The sequence below is a fragment of the Macrobrachium rosenbergii genome, chromosome 18 (assembly GCF_040412425.1).
Source record: "Macrobrachium rosenbergii isolate ZJJX-2024 chromosome 18, ASM4041242v1, whole genome shotgun sequence".
In the NCBI taxonomy this organism is placed as follows: Eukaryota; Metazoa; Arthropoda; class Malacostraca; order Decapoda; family Palaemonidae; genus Macrobrachium; species Macrobrachium rosenbergii.
The window spans coordinates 18,858,853-18,876,733 of NC_089758.1; the positions used below are offsets into that span (position 1 = coordinate 18,858,853).

The 17,881-nt window shown below is 36.2% G+C and overlaps 1 protein-coding gene across 1 annotated transcript in view; it reads left to right on the plus strand.

Moving 5' to 3' along the window:
• Positions 1 to 587: 587 nt before the first annotated feature.
• Positions 588 to 17,881, plus strand: part of LOC136847954 (uncharacterized protein R07B1.5-like) — a 21,765-nt gene continuing 4,471 nt past the window's right edge. The window contains exon 1 of the mRNA XM_067119975.1: positions 588 to 614. Coding sequence (XP_066976076.1) covers positions 588 to 614 — 27 coding nt within the window. The remainder of the gene's footprint in view (positions 615 to 17,881) is intronic.

Below are 17,881 nucleotides of genomic sequence, written 5' to 3' on the forward strand. Positions count from 1 at the left end.
TCTGCTTCCTATTTCTTATATTTACTTTAGAAGAAAATCATCTTGGGTTAAAATACTTCTGATCTTTCATTATTGTTTGAATATTTTGTTTGTCTAGAATATTACTCGGCCTTCTACAGTTTTGGTTTATATACACACACATATATATATGTATGTATATGTGTAAATATATATATATATATATATATATATATATATATATATATATATATATATATATATATACATACATATATATATATATATATATATATATATATATTATATATATATATATATATATATATATATATATATATATACATACATATATATATATATATATATATATATATATATATATATATATATATATATATATATATATATATATAAATAAGTATACATGTATCTGGCAACCCGCAAGATGGCAAGTTAATAGGTATCAGAAATTATTTCCGCAAAACTAATTGATTGTTATCTCACTTATAGTTTTATCTATTAAGGACAAGTTACCTGCTGATGCCTTAATCATCGGAGCGAGATAATCTTTATCCTGATAAAGGAAAAAAAAGTCCAAATCTTGGTGTCATAAACTGAGAGGAAAGATGGCGAAGGTGACAGATACACTGACAGTGAGACAGATGGACAGACATACGAACAATCCACTTTCTCTTTTCACGTATATTTATGAGTGTGTTATTTACTTTTGTACCAATTTTGACTGAAATAACATTTTCACCTAGGAGGAGGGAATGTTGTGACGTGATGAGTATGAATTTAGGTAATAATGGCACGGGTAAAAATGGCGCAGGCAAAAATTGCACGGTAAAAATGACACAGGTAAAAATAACACGGGTAAAAATGGCACAAGTAAAAAAATAGGAAAACATGGCAAAAGGGAAAAAAATATACTGATTTATCTATAATGATTCGCCGTGTTTAGTACTAGCCCCTCAGGTATCAAATGTCACTAAGTGCATCTGTTCCCCGAGGGGGTAGTACTAAACACGGCAAAACATTGTAGATGAATCAACATATTTTTTCCCTTGAGCCACTTTTTACTATTTTTTTTACTTGTGCAATTTTTACCTGTGCTATTTTTACCTGTGCCATTATTACTGTTCACCAGTGAGTACTGCAGATATGCTGACTGTACGAATGACTTTTTCGCTCTCTGCTGATATTAACTGCAATCTTTTCTGCCCTGCAGGAGGGGTTGCTGAGACGAGACACACACATAAAATAAAGAAAAGGTGTACACTGACGAACATCGTAAAAGCCCTATTTAAAAGCACCTTACGCTTTAAATCTGTCTTTGCACCGGTTTCAGCTGGAATCCTTTCAAAGCGTGGGAGGAGTTGCGATGACAAGGTTGGCGTGACAGATAAATAACTGATGAACAGACAAAAGGAGAAGCATAAACACCCAACTATGGGAGACATAAACCGTAGTACGCCCAACCAACGCCTCTGCGGTAGGGGGAATAAGAGTTAAACAGTGTCGGGTAATGTGCAGTATTCGTTTCTAAATCACCACAGTACGAAAATTCTGTTCAGGGACTGACATATGGAATGGAGTGGACTATAGAGCTTAGACCAAAGGCCAAGCAATGGGAACTATGAGGTCATTCAGCGCTGGAAAGGAAATTAAGAGTAGGTAGGTTTGAGAGGTGTAACAGGGGGAGAACCTCAAAACAGTTGCGCTATGAAAGAATTGTTAGAAGGATAATATGAATGGAGGTACAGTAAAAGGAATGAAAGGGGGTTGCAGCTAGGGGCCGAAGGGGTGCTGCAAAGAACCTTTAGTAATGCTTACAGTGCACCCCGTGAGGTGCACCGACAGCAACTACGGAAGAATTACAAGTATATCTTAGTTTAACCAGACCACTGAGCTGATTAACAGCTCTCCTAGAGAGGGCTGGCCCGAAGGATTAGACTTATTTTACGTGGCTAAGAACCAATTGGTTACCTAGTAACGGGACCTACAGCTTATTGTGGAATCCGAACCACATTATAGCGAGAAATGAATTTCTATCACCAGAAATAAATTCCCTCTTATTCTTCATTGGACGGTCGGAGATTCGAACTCGCGGCCAACAGAGTGGTAGCTGAGAACGGAACCCGCTCGCCCAACGAAGAACTAGCAACTACGGAAAGGGACTGACATATGACACGAGTGAAATCTGTCTCGACAAACACATTACATTATCTATATTAAGAACACAGAAAATGCCAAGCACATCACATAGTTATGTATCTTCATTATAAGTACCCGGACATAAAAGAATATAAGGAAAATAGGACACATTTAATGAAACCAACTCGAATAGTGCAAAACTAATGAAACCAACTCGAATAGTGCAAAACTCCATCTCAAAAGAAAACACAATCCTTCGAAAGAAAAACGAGGCAAACAACAAGCAATCCTGGAATCTAATAATCTTGACAAAAGTAGAAGTAAACTCATTTGCATAACTAGATAACCCGGTGATGACAATTCCAAAGAACACGTAATCAATCATAGATGATAATCGGGATTGGATTTCCTAGAAGAGAGAGAGAGAGAGAGAGAGAGAGAGAGAGAGAGAGAGAGAGAGAGAGAGAGAGAGAATGAATTTCATTTCTATGGGTAGGGAGAGAAATTGATCAATCGTAGTCATAGAGAGATTTATATTATTCAGCAAGTTTGCTGCTTATTCTGGTTTAGGTAAATTGCTGAATAGATTACTGGTTTTAATTATTTATCTGTCTATCCACCAACCTATATATATATATATATATATATATATATATATATATATATATATATATATATATATATATATATATATATATACTGTATAGACACAACTGTATATACATATATATATATATATATATATATATATATTTTTTATTTATATATATATATATATATATATATATATATATATATATATATATATATATATATATATATATATATATATATAACTGTGTGTGTGTCTTTGCGTAGTTATGCACGTGTGTGTTATTTCAACATGTTACTCTGTTACTCGGAATTTCCTCTTGACGTTAATAAGAAAAATCATTAATCATTTCCTTTCTGCTTGTTGCCTCTCAAGACAAACTTTTGACAATAACAAACTGCTTCTTCCCTCCCCACTGCACATGAGAATAGCAAAAAAAAAAAAACGAGCAAGGTCATTAATGGCCACAGAGAAGGAGTTACTATTTTTCCGGACACAACACTTCACGTCAGCAATGGCTACTGAAGTTTCCGACATCCGCGATATAACTATTTAAAAGTTATGTATCTGCCAAAAGTTACTCACAATGCTTGGCCCTTTTTGATAGGTAGGCTAAGTTTGTTTTCGTTTGTTATTCTTGTCGTGAGACTTGGCTCAAGAAAAGTTCATTATAGCTTTCGTTCACGAGTCGAAACAGAAAGATAAAGCAAGGCGGAAGTTGGTTAAACTTCTCTCAGTGATTTACTCCGCAAGTTTTTGTCAGTGGCCACTTTGCTGCTGAAGGTTTCAAGAAGGCAGATATTCAAAGATGTTCTGTTTATATATATATGTATGTATATATATATATATATATATATATATATATATATATATATATATATATATATATATATATATATATATATATATATTTTTTTTTTTTTTTTGTCTGAAATCAGTATCTACATAAACGATAACTAAAAGACAAAAATAATTTTGATAATAGATGCCATATAAATAACTGCAACAAACCACATTTTTACTCAGTTAAACATCAAAAAATACTTTAAAAAGTCCAACTATATGAAAGACTTTTTGAGGTATTCTTTGAATAGTAAATGAATGAGGCATATGATGTATTGCAGCAACTTATGTGGCATCCAGCAAAAAATTTATTTCAGTGTCTCTAATTATGGTTTATGCTGATACTAATTTCTTTATCAGAATAAAAACCTCAAAAATAAAACCTCTTTGAATACCTGCCTTCCTAAAAACCTTCAGCAAAGTAGCCACTGACAAAACCTTGAGGGATAAATCACTAAGAGTAGTTTAACTAACTTCCACACTGCCTTCTTTTTCTGTTACAACTTCTGAACAAAAGGTACAATGAATTTTTCATTACAGCTTTCATTCCGTCAGAATTCATTTCCCAAAACAAACCTTCAACTTCCTTATCGTATTCACCCCACAGGAAAGGCTGTTTGTCAAAAGGCGAAATTTCCAAGCTGCCTCATGCATATAACTGCGGCTCATCAACATTCTCTTGTTTGATGTAGAGTTAATGTGAGCGAGGAACGTGCTAGCCTCCCGACCATCATAAGTGAGTGTCTGGTCACCTTCATTAAGGGAACTTGGTTATGTAATATCTGAGAAGGAGGGAAAAATGGAAATTATTTTCTCGAATTTTTCAACAGGAACTGCTGAATGTCGTGGGGATATATATATACAATTATACATACACACACACACACACACACACACACACACATATATATATATATATATATATATATATATATATATATATATATATATATATATATATATACACAATTTTCATAAGGAAATTAATCAGACTTTTTTATCTTTCTTGGCAATATTCATAAATAAAAATATTCTAGGCCAGAAATGGATATGAAAGCGTGTTCTGCTATAAATACTTTATAATGAGCCGTTAGAATTATGAAAAACACAATGAAAGAAGTTAAATTTAATGTTCCTGTTTTCATAATATTCCATGTTATGATATGTAACATAATTTATACTTTCGGTGTCACATTGCCATTACAGTTCAAGAAAAATCAATTTGCAACTGTTTGCTAAAGCAGACATTTGAAGTAAAAAATCTAATTGTTTCTATTACTTAAGATTTTCGGACGACAGTCGTGTTAATTACCACTATTTTCTTCCAGTTGTATTTGCTCTCTCTCTCTCTCTCTCTCTCTCTCTCTCTCTCTCTCTCTCTCTCTCTCTCTCTCTCTCTCTCTCTAGCTAGCTGTCTAGATTTGCTGCTGAGTGCACACTTTCTCATTCTCCGTTTACTACAAGGTAACCTTTCTGCTTTTACATTAGATCTGCTGCTTTGTGAATATTCTCTCTCTCTCTCTCTCTCTCTCTCTCTCTCTCTCTCTCTCTCTCTCTCTCTCTTGAATATCGAGTGATATATGATTCTCCATTTTTACCGACTCTCTAAAGATGACAACCCCAAAATCTCTCTCTCTCTCTCTCTCTCTCTCTCTCTCTCTCTCTCTCTCTCTCTCTCTCTCTCTGTGTGAATATGACCCCGACCTGAAGGAAATCGCAGCTGTTTATCTTGGGAATCAAAGTGCCGACGAGACACACGCACCATCGACTCACCCTGTAATCTATATCGCACAGATTACTTCTTCATAAAAGAATTACTTCTTTACAATGGAAAATGATTCTCTTTTCCTCTTCCGAAACTGTTGAGGCTAAACGCCCTCCCCCATCACTGTCAACGCAACGCTCCCGCTCCAAAGCACTCGCATTACTCCAACAAATGGGAGCTTTCTGTTGTTTCGCGGCCCGCATTGTTATCAAGCTCCAGGTCTCCCATTTCAATGAATGTTACGAAAAGTCTCTCTCTCTCTCTCTCTCTCTCTCTCTCTCTCTCTCTCTCTTTGTGAAGAGAAGATGACTTCCCGAGAATCGGCTTCCTCATTAATTCTGAATGACGCCAAGATTCTAACGTGAATTGATGTCATTTCAGGAATGATATTGTGGCTGACAAAGAGGGCGTAATGGCAGTATGAAAAGAGCACCAGGAAATGATTTAGAATCGTATCTAAAGTTGATTAAAATGTTAATAAATGCTTAGAATAATATTTGTACCTTTATCGACTTTCAGGGTTGAGCTGATCCTTCGCTTGTTAATGGAATATGCATACCCTGTCTGGATGCGCAAAGGAAAAAAAAAAAAACATTTTACCTGTGCTTCCATTAAGCTTCCTAGCTAATTACTGAAGGCTTAATCTGGAATGCATTAATTTCGGTCGAATTATTACCGGCTGTGTTCCATTCCGTTTACGCGTGTTTTACAGCACTTAATGCTCCTTTCAGGTCGTTTAATGATGTTACAAAGCTCGAAATAAAAGGAGAGAGAGAGAGAGAGAGAGAGAGAGAGAGAGAGAGAGAGAGAGAGAGAGAGAGAGAGACCAAAGGTGCAAAGCCATAGGACAAAGATTTTCTTTCAGAGAGAGAGAGAGAGAGAGAGAGAGAGAGAGAGAGAGAGAGAGAGAGAGAGAGAGAGAGAGAGAGAGAGAGACCAAAAGTGCAAAGCCATAGGACAAAGATTTTCTTTCAGAGAGAGAGAGAGAGAGAGAGAGAGAGAGAGAGAGAGAGAGAGAGAGAGAGAGAGAGAGAGAGACCAAAAGTGCAAAGCCATAGGACAAAGATTTTCTTTCAGAGAGAGAGAGAGAGAGAGAGAGAGAGAGAGAGAGAGAGAGAGAGAGAGAGAGAGAGAGAGAGAGAACGTTGGCAGACCTAAAAGGAATAGTGGTTAAAATACTAGCACTATTCTGTAAATTAAAGTATTTCTGAATTAGTTTAGAGAGAGAGAGAGAGAGAGAGAGAGAGAGAGAGAGAGAGAGAGAGAGAGAGAGAGAGGGCTATACCAGGTAACCGTTATCAATAACGGCATCATCAATACAATATTTATATATAAACTAGTTGTTCCTTTTGTTACAAACACCCACACCCCACACACACATACATACGTAACACACACACACACACACACACACACACACACATATATATATATATATATATATATATATATATATATATATATATATATATATATATATATATATATATATATATATATATATGTGCGTGTGTGTGTGTGTAATGAGAAAGTTGATACTGGCCCTTCGAAATCGCACTGATAGCCATCTTACCTAGCCGTCTCTTGGAAGCCATCTACCCTTTACTATTATTATCCGAACGTTAATCCAACGCTTTGCCTTGAGAGATTGGTTAGACTTTAATTCAAGGATCGTCAAAAAAGATATATCTATTCATAAGATTTACTTATTATCCATTTTCCCTCTTTCTAAAATTGCTATTTCGTTTGCATTCAACGATGTCGACGAAAGTCGAGGCAACACACGATAATACTGCTTTCCTCAATTTTGAGATATTGGCGTGAATTGACAACTCAAGAATAAATCCTTTCGCATTCCCTCTCTTCCACGTTAAAGTTAATTTGCCCCTCGACTGAAATCGCCCCCCGCCTCTCTCTCTCTCTCTCTCTCTCTCTCTCTCTCTCTCTCTCTCTCTCTCTCTCATCCCATTAGCTACCAATCCAGCAAGCACCATTCTCCCCCACCCATAACCACTTTCTAAAGACGACACCCTCCCCCCCAACACACACACACACACACTTTCATCCGGCAAAAGCTTTCGCATCGCCACGACGATCATCCCATCTCCCACTACACAATGGACTCTTAATGGAATTTCAACGGCGCCTTCCATAGTCCGCGGATTGCGTCTTTCCTCTTCAACATTTCGCCTGATGTCTACTGCAATGGACTGAAATAAGTACGCGGACACATCGTGAATGCCGCCATACACGGTATTCGAGCGTTTTCGAAGATACAATGTTGGCCAAGTACTCGAGGAGCAGCGATGTATGGGAGCTCCTTATGTGAACTACAAAAGAGAATTTTATTTTCATTTGTTTGTAAGTTTGAGTGTTTGTATGTGCTCGTGTGTGTTTACTTCACACGTTCCTACGTTTTGCCTTGTCGAGAAGTTTACCGTCTCCAAGTACATAAAATACCTGAGAGATATAAGGCTCTTTACATGAATTGCAAAATTACTTTCTAGCTAGTGAAGAAGAAGGCCAATTGGACAATTAGAGACTTTTTTTTCTATGAGAAGAAGGCCAATTGGACAATTAGAGACTTTTTTTTTTTATAACTAAGACCACGGGACGTTTAATTACTAATGACAGCTTCTCAATACATTTATGAAAAGAAGTCCTTACTGGGATAGTCGGTAAATAAGGATTTGCCCGTACGCCATCATTCTTTTAGTTTTGGCAATGAATTTACTGTAAATTCATTGTCGATTTTGGTTTAATTATTGTACAATACATTCCGTTCACTCCTATATTACTTTATATTTATGAAATGGCTTTGTGCCCGGCTAATTACGTTACACTATCGTTACGAGAGAGAGAGAGAGAGAGAGAGAGAGAGAGAGAGAGAGAGAGAGAGAGAGAGAGAGAGATAATCGGATAAGCCACTCTCCTTCATGAGCGTAACGAGGAACGCCAATTCCAAGGAAGAAAATATTGAAGGAGAAAGGGAACGCAATTTACGTTTTTATACCTTCGCATTCTGAACAGAAAGAGTACGCTGAAAAACCTTTCCCAAGCCTTAAAGCTCTTCCTATATCACCTAAGAAGGTTTTCGCTTTACTTGTTATGTTCAAAGGAAGACCTACTTAGAAACATGTCTTTGGAGCCCCGTATTAAGGTAAAAATCTCTCTCTCCCTCTCTCTGAACCCAGTAAGAGTAATAAGACGATGTTGCCTCATAAACATTCTTTTCTTTTCTTTTCATAAGGATACGTATTAAATCTTTATTTCAGTTTTCATCGAAATTCAATCGTCTCGATTTTTTCTTTATTATATTCTATTTTACTTTTTTTTCGCAAGACAAGCCTCTAGAACAATATCTAGCTCATGATTTCGGAAACGAGATTAATTGCTTTTATTGTTTCTTGATATAAACTATCTCTGCTTTTACGGAACTGGCCAAACTTTGTTGTAAGCACTACTTGTAAACAATCCATAGCAGGTATAATTATTCACAATATTTTTCCTTACTTTAAAATTTCTCTTTTGAATCTCCCATATGCAAAATCTAACTTGGCAGGGGTGTGATGGGGTCTCTCTCTCTCTCTCTCTCTCTCTCTCTCTCTCTCTCTCTCTCTCTCTCTCTCAAAGGTATATCAAAAGATTGCAACACATTTAAAGAACCCTTCTCGTTCTCTCTTTAAGAGCATAATTAAAACATGGGTAAGACCATGCCTCTCTCCCACTTCCCATAGGCTCACAATCCTGAAAGCACCCAACTCCCCATACACAACACAACCACTTTCTAAAGTCTGCCCCTCACTCAATTTCATCCGGCAAAAGCTTTCGCGTCGCCACAACGATCACCCCATCTCCCACTACACAATGGACTCTTAATGGAATTTCAACGGCGCCTCCCATAGTCCTCGGATTGCACCTTTCCTCTTCAACATTCGCTTGATGTCTACAGCAATGGGCTGAATGAGTAAGAGGACATAAAGAGAAAGTGGATGTATATGGTACTCGGTAGGCAGTCTTCGAAAATTCATGACAGGCTGAGTAGGTGGAATAAGATGTATGGGATCCCTACAGGAACTGCAAGGAAATTATTTGTGACTGTGATGTCTATGTGTCTGTTTACTCCACTTCTATTTTCTTAACTTTCATTTATTTTTCTGGATGTTTCACAAAGACAAAATCGATGATAAACTGATATTCATAAGGCACCTTACATTAACTGTCAAAATGAAGATAAATCCTTCTTTAAATGGTGTGAAGACCATTATAAAGTGGATTTCCGACATTCCTTATGAGGCCCGAATTTCTTCTCCCCAAAAAATCCTGGAATCTTTCATTGATAAATACCAGCCTATGATGTTCATGAAAAGATGAAGTTATCAAATGGGGAAATTATGGATTCTTTGAGCTATATCAAGCTGTTTCTCTATGTGGGTTGCTCAAACTGAATTTATTATTGATATTGTTTAATTATTACCGAGTTAATCATCTGTCTTGTCTTAGCAGTTATGACAGGAAACAGGCAATTTTGGTCGTATTAGTTATTTCTTCTAAAGCATAGTTTTATCTTCTGCATTTAAAGATATGCACAGGGGATTTGCTTCATTTGTCTCCACTGAAACTTGTAATGTCAAGAAATATTTCCTTAACTGAATTTATTTTCTCTTCGCAGAGAAATTCTCACAGGATATTACCTAGTTACTGATATTCACAATGATTTTTTTTTCTTTAGATATTACACTTGGGACACTTGCTTATAAGGTCTCTGAAACTCTCAATTATTTTATATCTAAACGTAAACCCATCTTATATAAACCCCGCTTTTGTTTTAGAAAGAATTAGCCAGGTTTTATAATTAAGGTTACAGGTTGAAACAAATGCCAATGGAATGCTACTGTTTGATTTTAATTTTTTTTTAAATTACACACTTTCCCTCCTTTTGCTTCTCATATGTTAAGCCTAATCTAATAATAGGAAAAAGAACCTCTTAATCCCTCTTTCGTTCACTTCTCTCTCTCTCTCTCTCTCTCTCTCTCTCTCTCTCTCCGATACTGGAGCAAATTTACGGCACAAGTACGGTTTTCTCTCTCTCTCTCTTCCATCCTCTCCCATCCATTACCACCCACTCCGGCAAGTAGTTCCCCGTCCCATGCAGTACAACCACTTTCTAAAGACGACCGCTCCCCCTTCCCCTCCCCTCCCACACACACACACACTTTCAGCCGGCAAAAGATTTAGCATCACCACGACGATCATCCCATCTCCCACTACACAATGAACTCTTAATGGAATTTCAACGGCGCCTTCCACAGTTCGCGGTTTGCGTCTTTCCTCTTCAACATTTCGCTTGATTTCTACCGCAATGGACTGAAATGAATTAGCAGGACAGGATCTTTCCTAGATAATGACCCCCAGAGGTTTTAACCCGGTATGACCTTTGCGGCGTGTTCAGTACAAGCCCGTTAGGGATTACCGCAAAACATAAACGAAAGACTGTAAATATCGTAAAGATAACGATCCCCAAGAAATATTGGTCATAGGTAACGACCCCCGAACTTTGTTGGGGGTACCTATCTATGAAAGATCGGCAGGACACATCTTGAACGCCGCTGTACACAAGACTTGGTCTTTCTCGAGGCGTCGAATTCCGTACATGAATTAAGGGGAATTCTATTTGTCGTTTTTTCCATATGTATGTTTACTCTTCACGTGCTAGGGTTGTAGGCAATGCAGTATGTTTTGACCGTTTAGGAACTGTGCGTTAAGTTTGTTATGTAGACCGCATAGCTTTCTAAATGCTTTCTCCATATAGAATGCATAGAAAAAGCCGATGGTTAACTTTGATATGGACGTTTACATTCAAATAGCCGTTTACAGAGATATTTGAAGCAAGAAAATATATTTTTTATTTAATTACCCTTTTTCCCTTGATTTTCTGTTATTATCATTAATAATATATCGGTTTTTATTACATCCATGAACATATGCCTTCGCGCGCCCGAGTGTGTGTATATATGTATGTATATGTGTGTATATATATATATACATATATATATATATATATATATATATATATATATATATATATATATATCTATATGTATATATATTTTATATATATATATATATATATATATATATATATATATATATATATATATGCAGACATATGAAATCGTTTTAACTACAATTCAGTTCCATATAATTGATATTAAGTATCTTAGTTTAATCTTTTGTTACATCAAAATCATGTTTTCGTTTGCAACTGCTTAAAAACTGATTGTTTTAAATTTCTTTACTTTGAACATGGGCAACTGAATCAAATGAATATACTGTTGAAATTTTAAGGAGCACCTTTCATTCAGCATTGGGAGAGAGAGAGAGAGAGAGAGGTGACTTATTTAGTATAGAATTATCTGGTGTCACAACAGCAAAGATCATCGACCCCGTAGGATATGTTACTAAAATCAATTTTTTTTAAAGTTATAAAATATGGTAACAAATAAAAAATTCATAACTCAAAAAACAAACTTAAATAATAAAAGCTGTCAAGAAAATATAGAGTTACTTGAGTCCACCATTAAAAATATATTATATTTTGTTAAAGAGAGAGAGGACGAGTTTGCACTCAACCTTTCACTCTAGAAAAGAAAATATTAACGAAAAGTAAAAACAAATCCTTTCATCCCAAAAGCCATCCTATAAGATCCCCAGGAAGGAGGAGAATAAAGCCATCAAAGGATCGACTTTGCGTTTGAGGCATTATGACTTTCACCTCTCAGGTGCAGAAAGCTAAAGCCGAAAGCCATTGCTTTAGCCAACATCCATTTCGCCCCATTTAATGCCTTTTTGGCGGGAGCTTCTTGAGAGCGGGTATTTGGGGCGCTCGACAATTTTTTGGGCTAGAGTAATCATATAAATGCCCAGGCAGACAACATGATTGTAATCCCGGATTTCCCTCCTGCAAGGATTCGTCTGTTTGTGTCTCTAACGATTTATATTTGAGTAACCCCTTCAGGAAGATGAAATCCTGTTTGTTTGTAAACAATCTGCCCTAAATATATGATTGAGCTAGCCACCAGATATATCTCATTTTAATACTGTTCGGGTGCATTCTCCTAGGAATGGGAATCTGCTATAAAAACGATTTAGTTTCCACGTATGTATGCTTCTTTAAGTTTTTTTTTATATAGCTATTTGCATACAGTAATCCAACCAGGTTTCGTAGCCATGCTACCAATATTATTTTGGTTCCATTTTTAGTTTTCTGTAAAGGAAAACTATTGTGCCGGCTTTGTCTGTCCGTCCGCACTTTATTCTGTCCGCACTTTTTTCTATCCGCACTTTTTTCTGTCCGCACTTTTTTTTTGTCCGCACTTTTTTTTTGTCCGCACTTTTTCTATCCGCTCTCAGATCTTAAAAAAACTACTGAGGCTAGAGGACTGCAAATTAGTATGTTAATCATCCACCCTACAAGCATCAAACATACCAAATTGCAGCCCTCTAGCCTCAGCAGTTTTTATTTTATTTAAGGTTTAAATTAGCCATAATCGTGCTTCTGGCAACCATATACGACAGGCCACCACCAGGACTGTGGTTAAAGTTGCATGGGCCGCGGCTCAAACAGCATTATACCGAGACCACCGAAAGATAGATCTATTTTAGTTGGCCTTGATCATACGCTGTACAAGAAACTAGATTGCGCCGAAGAAACTTCGGCGCATTTTTTACGTTTTTTAATTACCAACAACTTTTGGTAATGGAATATAAAATTTAGGCCAAAGGCCAAGCGCTGAGATCTATAAGGTCATTTAATGCTGAAAGGTAAATTGAGAGTAAAGGTGGTTTAAAAGGTGTAACAGAAGGAAAACTTCACAGTTGCACTAAGAAACAATTGTTGGAAGCGGGTGGAGAGTAAGACGGAAGAAAGAGAATATGAAAGGAGGTACAGTGAAAGGAATGAAAGGGGTTGCAGCTAAGGCCGATGGGACGATGCAAAGAACTCCTACGGGAATCAACAACATTTGACGCTCCGTCTATTATCCAAAGTACGTATCATTATTTGAAAAAAAAAAATAATCTATGCTCTTGTATCTTTCCTCCTGCTCAAATATCTTTCCCTATTGTTATAAGATGTTCCCTAATGCATAATGCCCCTACATTCTTATTAAATATTTATGATTAAATTAATATTATTGCATACCTTTCAAGTCATACATGACAGAAATACGCAAAGTACTTTTGCTATCTATCGTATTTATTAGATAAAATACACTTTAAATGCCTGGAAATTTCCTTTTTAAAAATTTGTAACAGTTGAATAGAATGCCTTTGTTACACAGATAAAAAATAGTACTCGTCGCGTGTCATATTATTATTATTATTATTTTTATTATTATTATTATTATTATTATTATTATTATTATTATTATTATTATTATTATTATTATTATTATATAACTAACTCTAAGAACTTGCACCTTTATTTTTTTCACTTTTTTTAAGATTCTCAAGAGGACATGATGAGAAATAACAATACATCCTGTGACAGGAGAACAAATACCTGCGCTATCAGGCGGACAAGCAAGTACAAGCAAACAATGGCAAAGTGACATACTCAAACAAAGACAGAGAAAATGGTAAAGATGAAAAACTGAAATAGAACCGAAAATCATGACATCCATCCACTCATTCAACTGTTGAATCTTTCTTACAAGAAAATAAACTTCTTGTAGTGTTTCTCGGGTACAATAAACACACACACACACACTCATTACACGGACCCAGAAAGAAGTAGACCAAACTAAATGTGCTGTTTCTTATCCACAGAAAAAAAAAGTAAATCACCAGAAACAAAACTGTTTCTCACATCCTCATTGGTATCCACAGGGTATGCCAAGGCTCCTCCTCCCCACAAAGCCCCATTCCAACTTTTATTGGCAACTCGACAATCACCGCAAAAAGTTGTCGGTTGTTTACAGAGGAGGGGAGGTAAATAGAGCTGAATTGTGCAAGTGAGGGGGAGGGGGAGGAAAAAGGAGGAGAGGAGGGGGAGTGGATGGTTTGACTTTTGAAGGAATGGCGAGTCGGGGTGAAAGGATAAGTTTTTGAAACGCTGTAGCGTTGAAGAGAGCTGGAGGGAATGTTCTGCAACTCAAGGAGGCTGCGTTGATGTTTCTGTGTGGTATCAATCGTCTGTGGCTGTACTGCGAGATTGCACAAGCAGGTAAGTTTGGGTATGTATACTGAAATCTGTAGCTAGAAATCTGTGTCCTTAGCATTATTTCTTATTCTTTTTCAACCGAATACTTTATAGTTGGCAACAGCATAAATAACTCCATTCAATTATATCATTCTATATGGTTGAAAGAATGTAATCCACATGTTAAATTTCTTGAACTCTTCAGGGTCTTTTACACCCAGAACAAAATCACCTAGAATTCAGTTAGTTAAACGACCAAAAGAATGAGCTAAAATTTAACTTATAAAAAAAGTAGAACCTAATTTGTGCAATTTTAAATAAAGTCAGAATCCTGACCTTGCAGTAAAAACCAATTCTGGGGGGATTGAATAGTTGCAGTAAAAAGCAATTCTGGAAGATTGAATATCTGCAGTAAAAAACAATTCTGGAGGAGCACTTGTACAGTAGTTTCTGTGATTTCAAGAAAATTGCAGCAAATCGAAAAACTAATTTGAAACATTTAGGAAAATAATATGATATTTCCTTATGCAAATTCCTAGGGAGACCTAATAACTCCTTTTGAACCATTTTGAAGGCAAACAGTTTTTGAGGCTAAGCAACCAGGAGACAAACGTCATAATGTCTCGTCCATTTGCACATCTCATTGGCTTTGTTGCAACCATATTGCAATCTATAGCAATCAAACAGATGCTCGAAACGCACAGCTAGTGAAAAAGTTCGAACGATTTAAAAGGAATACAAAAGCTTGCCATTATGTACTTATTGCCTCTTGGCTGCATCTTCATTTTTAGTTTTCTGTAAAAGAAAACTATTGTGCCGGCTTTGTCTGTCCGTCCGCCCTCATATCTTAAAAACTACTGAGGCTAGAGGGCTGCAAACTGGTATGTTGATCATCCACCCTTCAATCATCAAACATACCAAATTGCAGCCTTCTATCTTCAGTAGTTTTTAATTTAAGGTTGAAGTTAGCCATAATCGTGTATGTGGCAACGATATAGGACAGACCACCACAGGCCCTTGGTTAAAGATTTATGGGCCGCGGCTCATGCAGTATTGTGCCGAGACCACCGAAAGATAGATCTATTTTTGGTGGCCTTGACTATACGCTGTAAAGAAAACTCGATTGCGCTGAAGAAACTTCGGAGCATTTTTTACTTGTTTCTGTTGTAAGCATTTCACGTTGCTCAATAATTCATTATTCGGAGACAAAAACGAGCAGAATCCTATTTTGTGCCATTAAAAAAAAGACATACGCTCTCAAAACTTTTGATCTTATCTGTCATTTAAAGTGTAGCTACTTTTTCGAGGTGCGCACAAATTCCAGTAAATCAGCACTCCAAAATTCAGATTCGAAAAGAACTCACTCCTCCCCCCTCCCCCAACTCACACACAGAAAAACCTGTGAAATTTTGAATACGAATAAGATTCTTTTGAAGGTAAAAATAATGCTTGAAGTGTAATACTTGCAGTGTCTTTCTAATTGGCACAAATTTCAGAATTTAATTGTTTGGTATTTAAACTGGAAAACAGGGTAGGATAAGAACTATCAGTGAGACTTTTAAAGAAAATAAATTTCTCTCCGTTACAGGTAAAATATGCTGGAACTCTGTATCGGACTTGAAAGGGGAAACAAAAAAGAACGATATCATATCCTGAAGAAACATAGATATCTGAGGGCTAATTGAAAGCAAAAACTCTAGTGGCGTTTTGTACACTACTGTAGTACATAAAACTGTTCATCTTTCTCTCTCTTTGTGGTCTTTCTCAGCTTCCATTACTTTTAACTCAACCTATATTTTAACCTTAGTACAAACTTTCACAGCTATTTCGCTGCTTCCATAATTTCCTACATACTTACTCATGCTGAATTTATACGCATATACACAAATAATCTTAATGATACCCATATCACTAAATGTCAACGTTTCATACTTTCTCTTGTTGCCAAGGGACCAAAAATACTCTTTATATGGGAACGCCATCTTATAGGGAATGTATGATGCATTTATTGAATATATGGGAAAAAGGTCTTCAATGTTATCGAGTTTCTACAGTACCGAGAATATTATCCTGCCTGGCATCTATGTGACGTTGGTACCTTACATCAAAGTTATTACAGTATTACAGAAAAGTATGAGGACTCACAAAAGGAGGCCTTTGAAATTCTTTTGACAGTGCTCCCATAGAAAGACTTATGAAATACTGTCATCATTATATTTCTTCGAGTTACCTGTACAATATGAAATGAATATTTGATATTTGTAAATCTCGTGATGTATTTGTATCTTCAAATATATTCTCTGAAACTTCTAGGTCCCTGGGTATCTTGCTTAGACTGCTGCATTCTATCCACGAAATGGGTGGGCTGTATTAAGGAAGAAAATAAATGATCATCTAGTAAAAACATGTATCTTAATGTAAATATATCATAAATAAATCAATAAAGTTTCCAACATACTCCACTGTTTATATTACATCAGCATCTTTTCAGCCATGCAAAGATTTTTTGCTTTTGTTTTTACATAATTGCCAAATAGTTTTCTACCATGCCTTTTATTTCTTCGTTCAGATTTGCAAAATATTAACGAGGATATGCAATACAGCAACGCTTTTCTCTAAAACTGACATAAACATATCACCAAAGTCAATTTCGTCAATTTTTTTTTTATTTTTATGGACATTTAATTCTTCTAACGATTAAAATAAAAGGCACGGTAGAAAGCTACAGGTAATTAATACGTACAAACGAAAACTAAAAACATCATTGCATTGCTGAAAAGATGCTGATGTAAAATATCCAATGGAGTATGGTGAAAGCTTTACTGATCTGCTTATGATAAGATACAATAAGATATATATTCTTACTAGAAGATCATTGATTTTCTTCCTTAATATAACCCACCTGTCTCATGGATAGAATGCAGTCCTCTAAGCAAAATACCCGGGGACCTGGAAGTTTCAAAGAGAATATATTTGAAGATACAAAATAAATAGGACTGTATCTCACATGCCTCGCTCCCCTCTCCTCAAGCAGAAAAGAGCGAAAGATAAAAAGAAATAAAAAGGAAGGAAAAGGGAGGGAGATCAGTATATCAAACGAGGTAGGGCATGAAAGGAAGAAAAAGGAGAGAGAGAGAGAGAGAGAGAGAGAGAGAGAGAGAGAGAGAGAGAAGCCCACTACAAAAAAAAAATATTCGGTGTGATATTACGAGTGGGAAAGATGATAAAAAAAAAATAAGATGCTGCATTGTAAAGATGTATGAAAGAGATTACTGGAAGTGAATTTTCGCTTTTCACGGCGAACCTGCACAAGAAGATTAAGGTTTGAGAGGAGATAATGAATATGGGAGAATATCATATC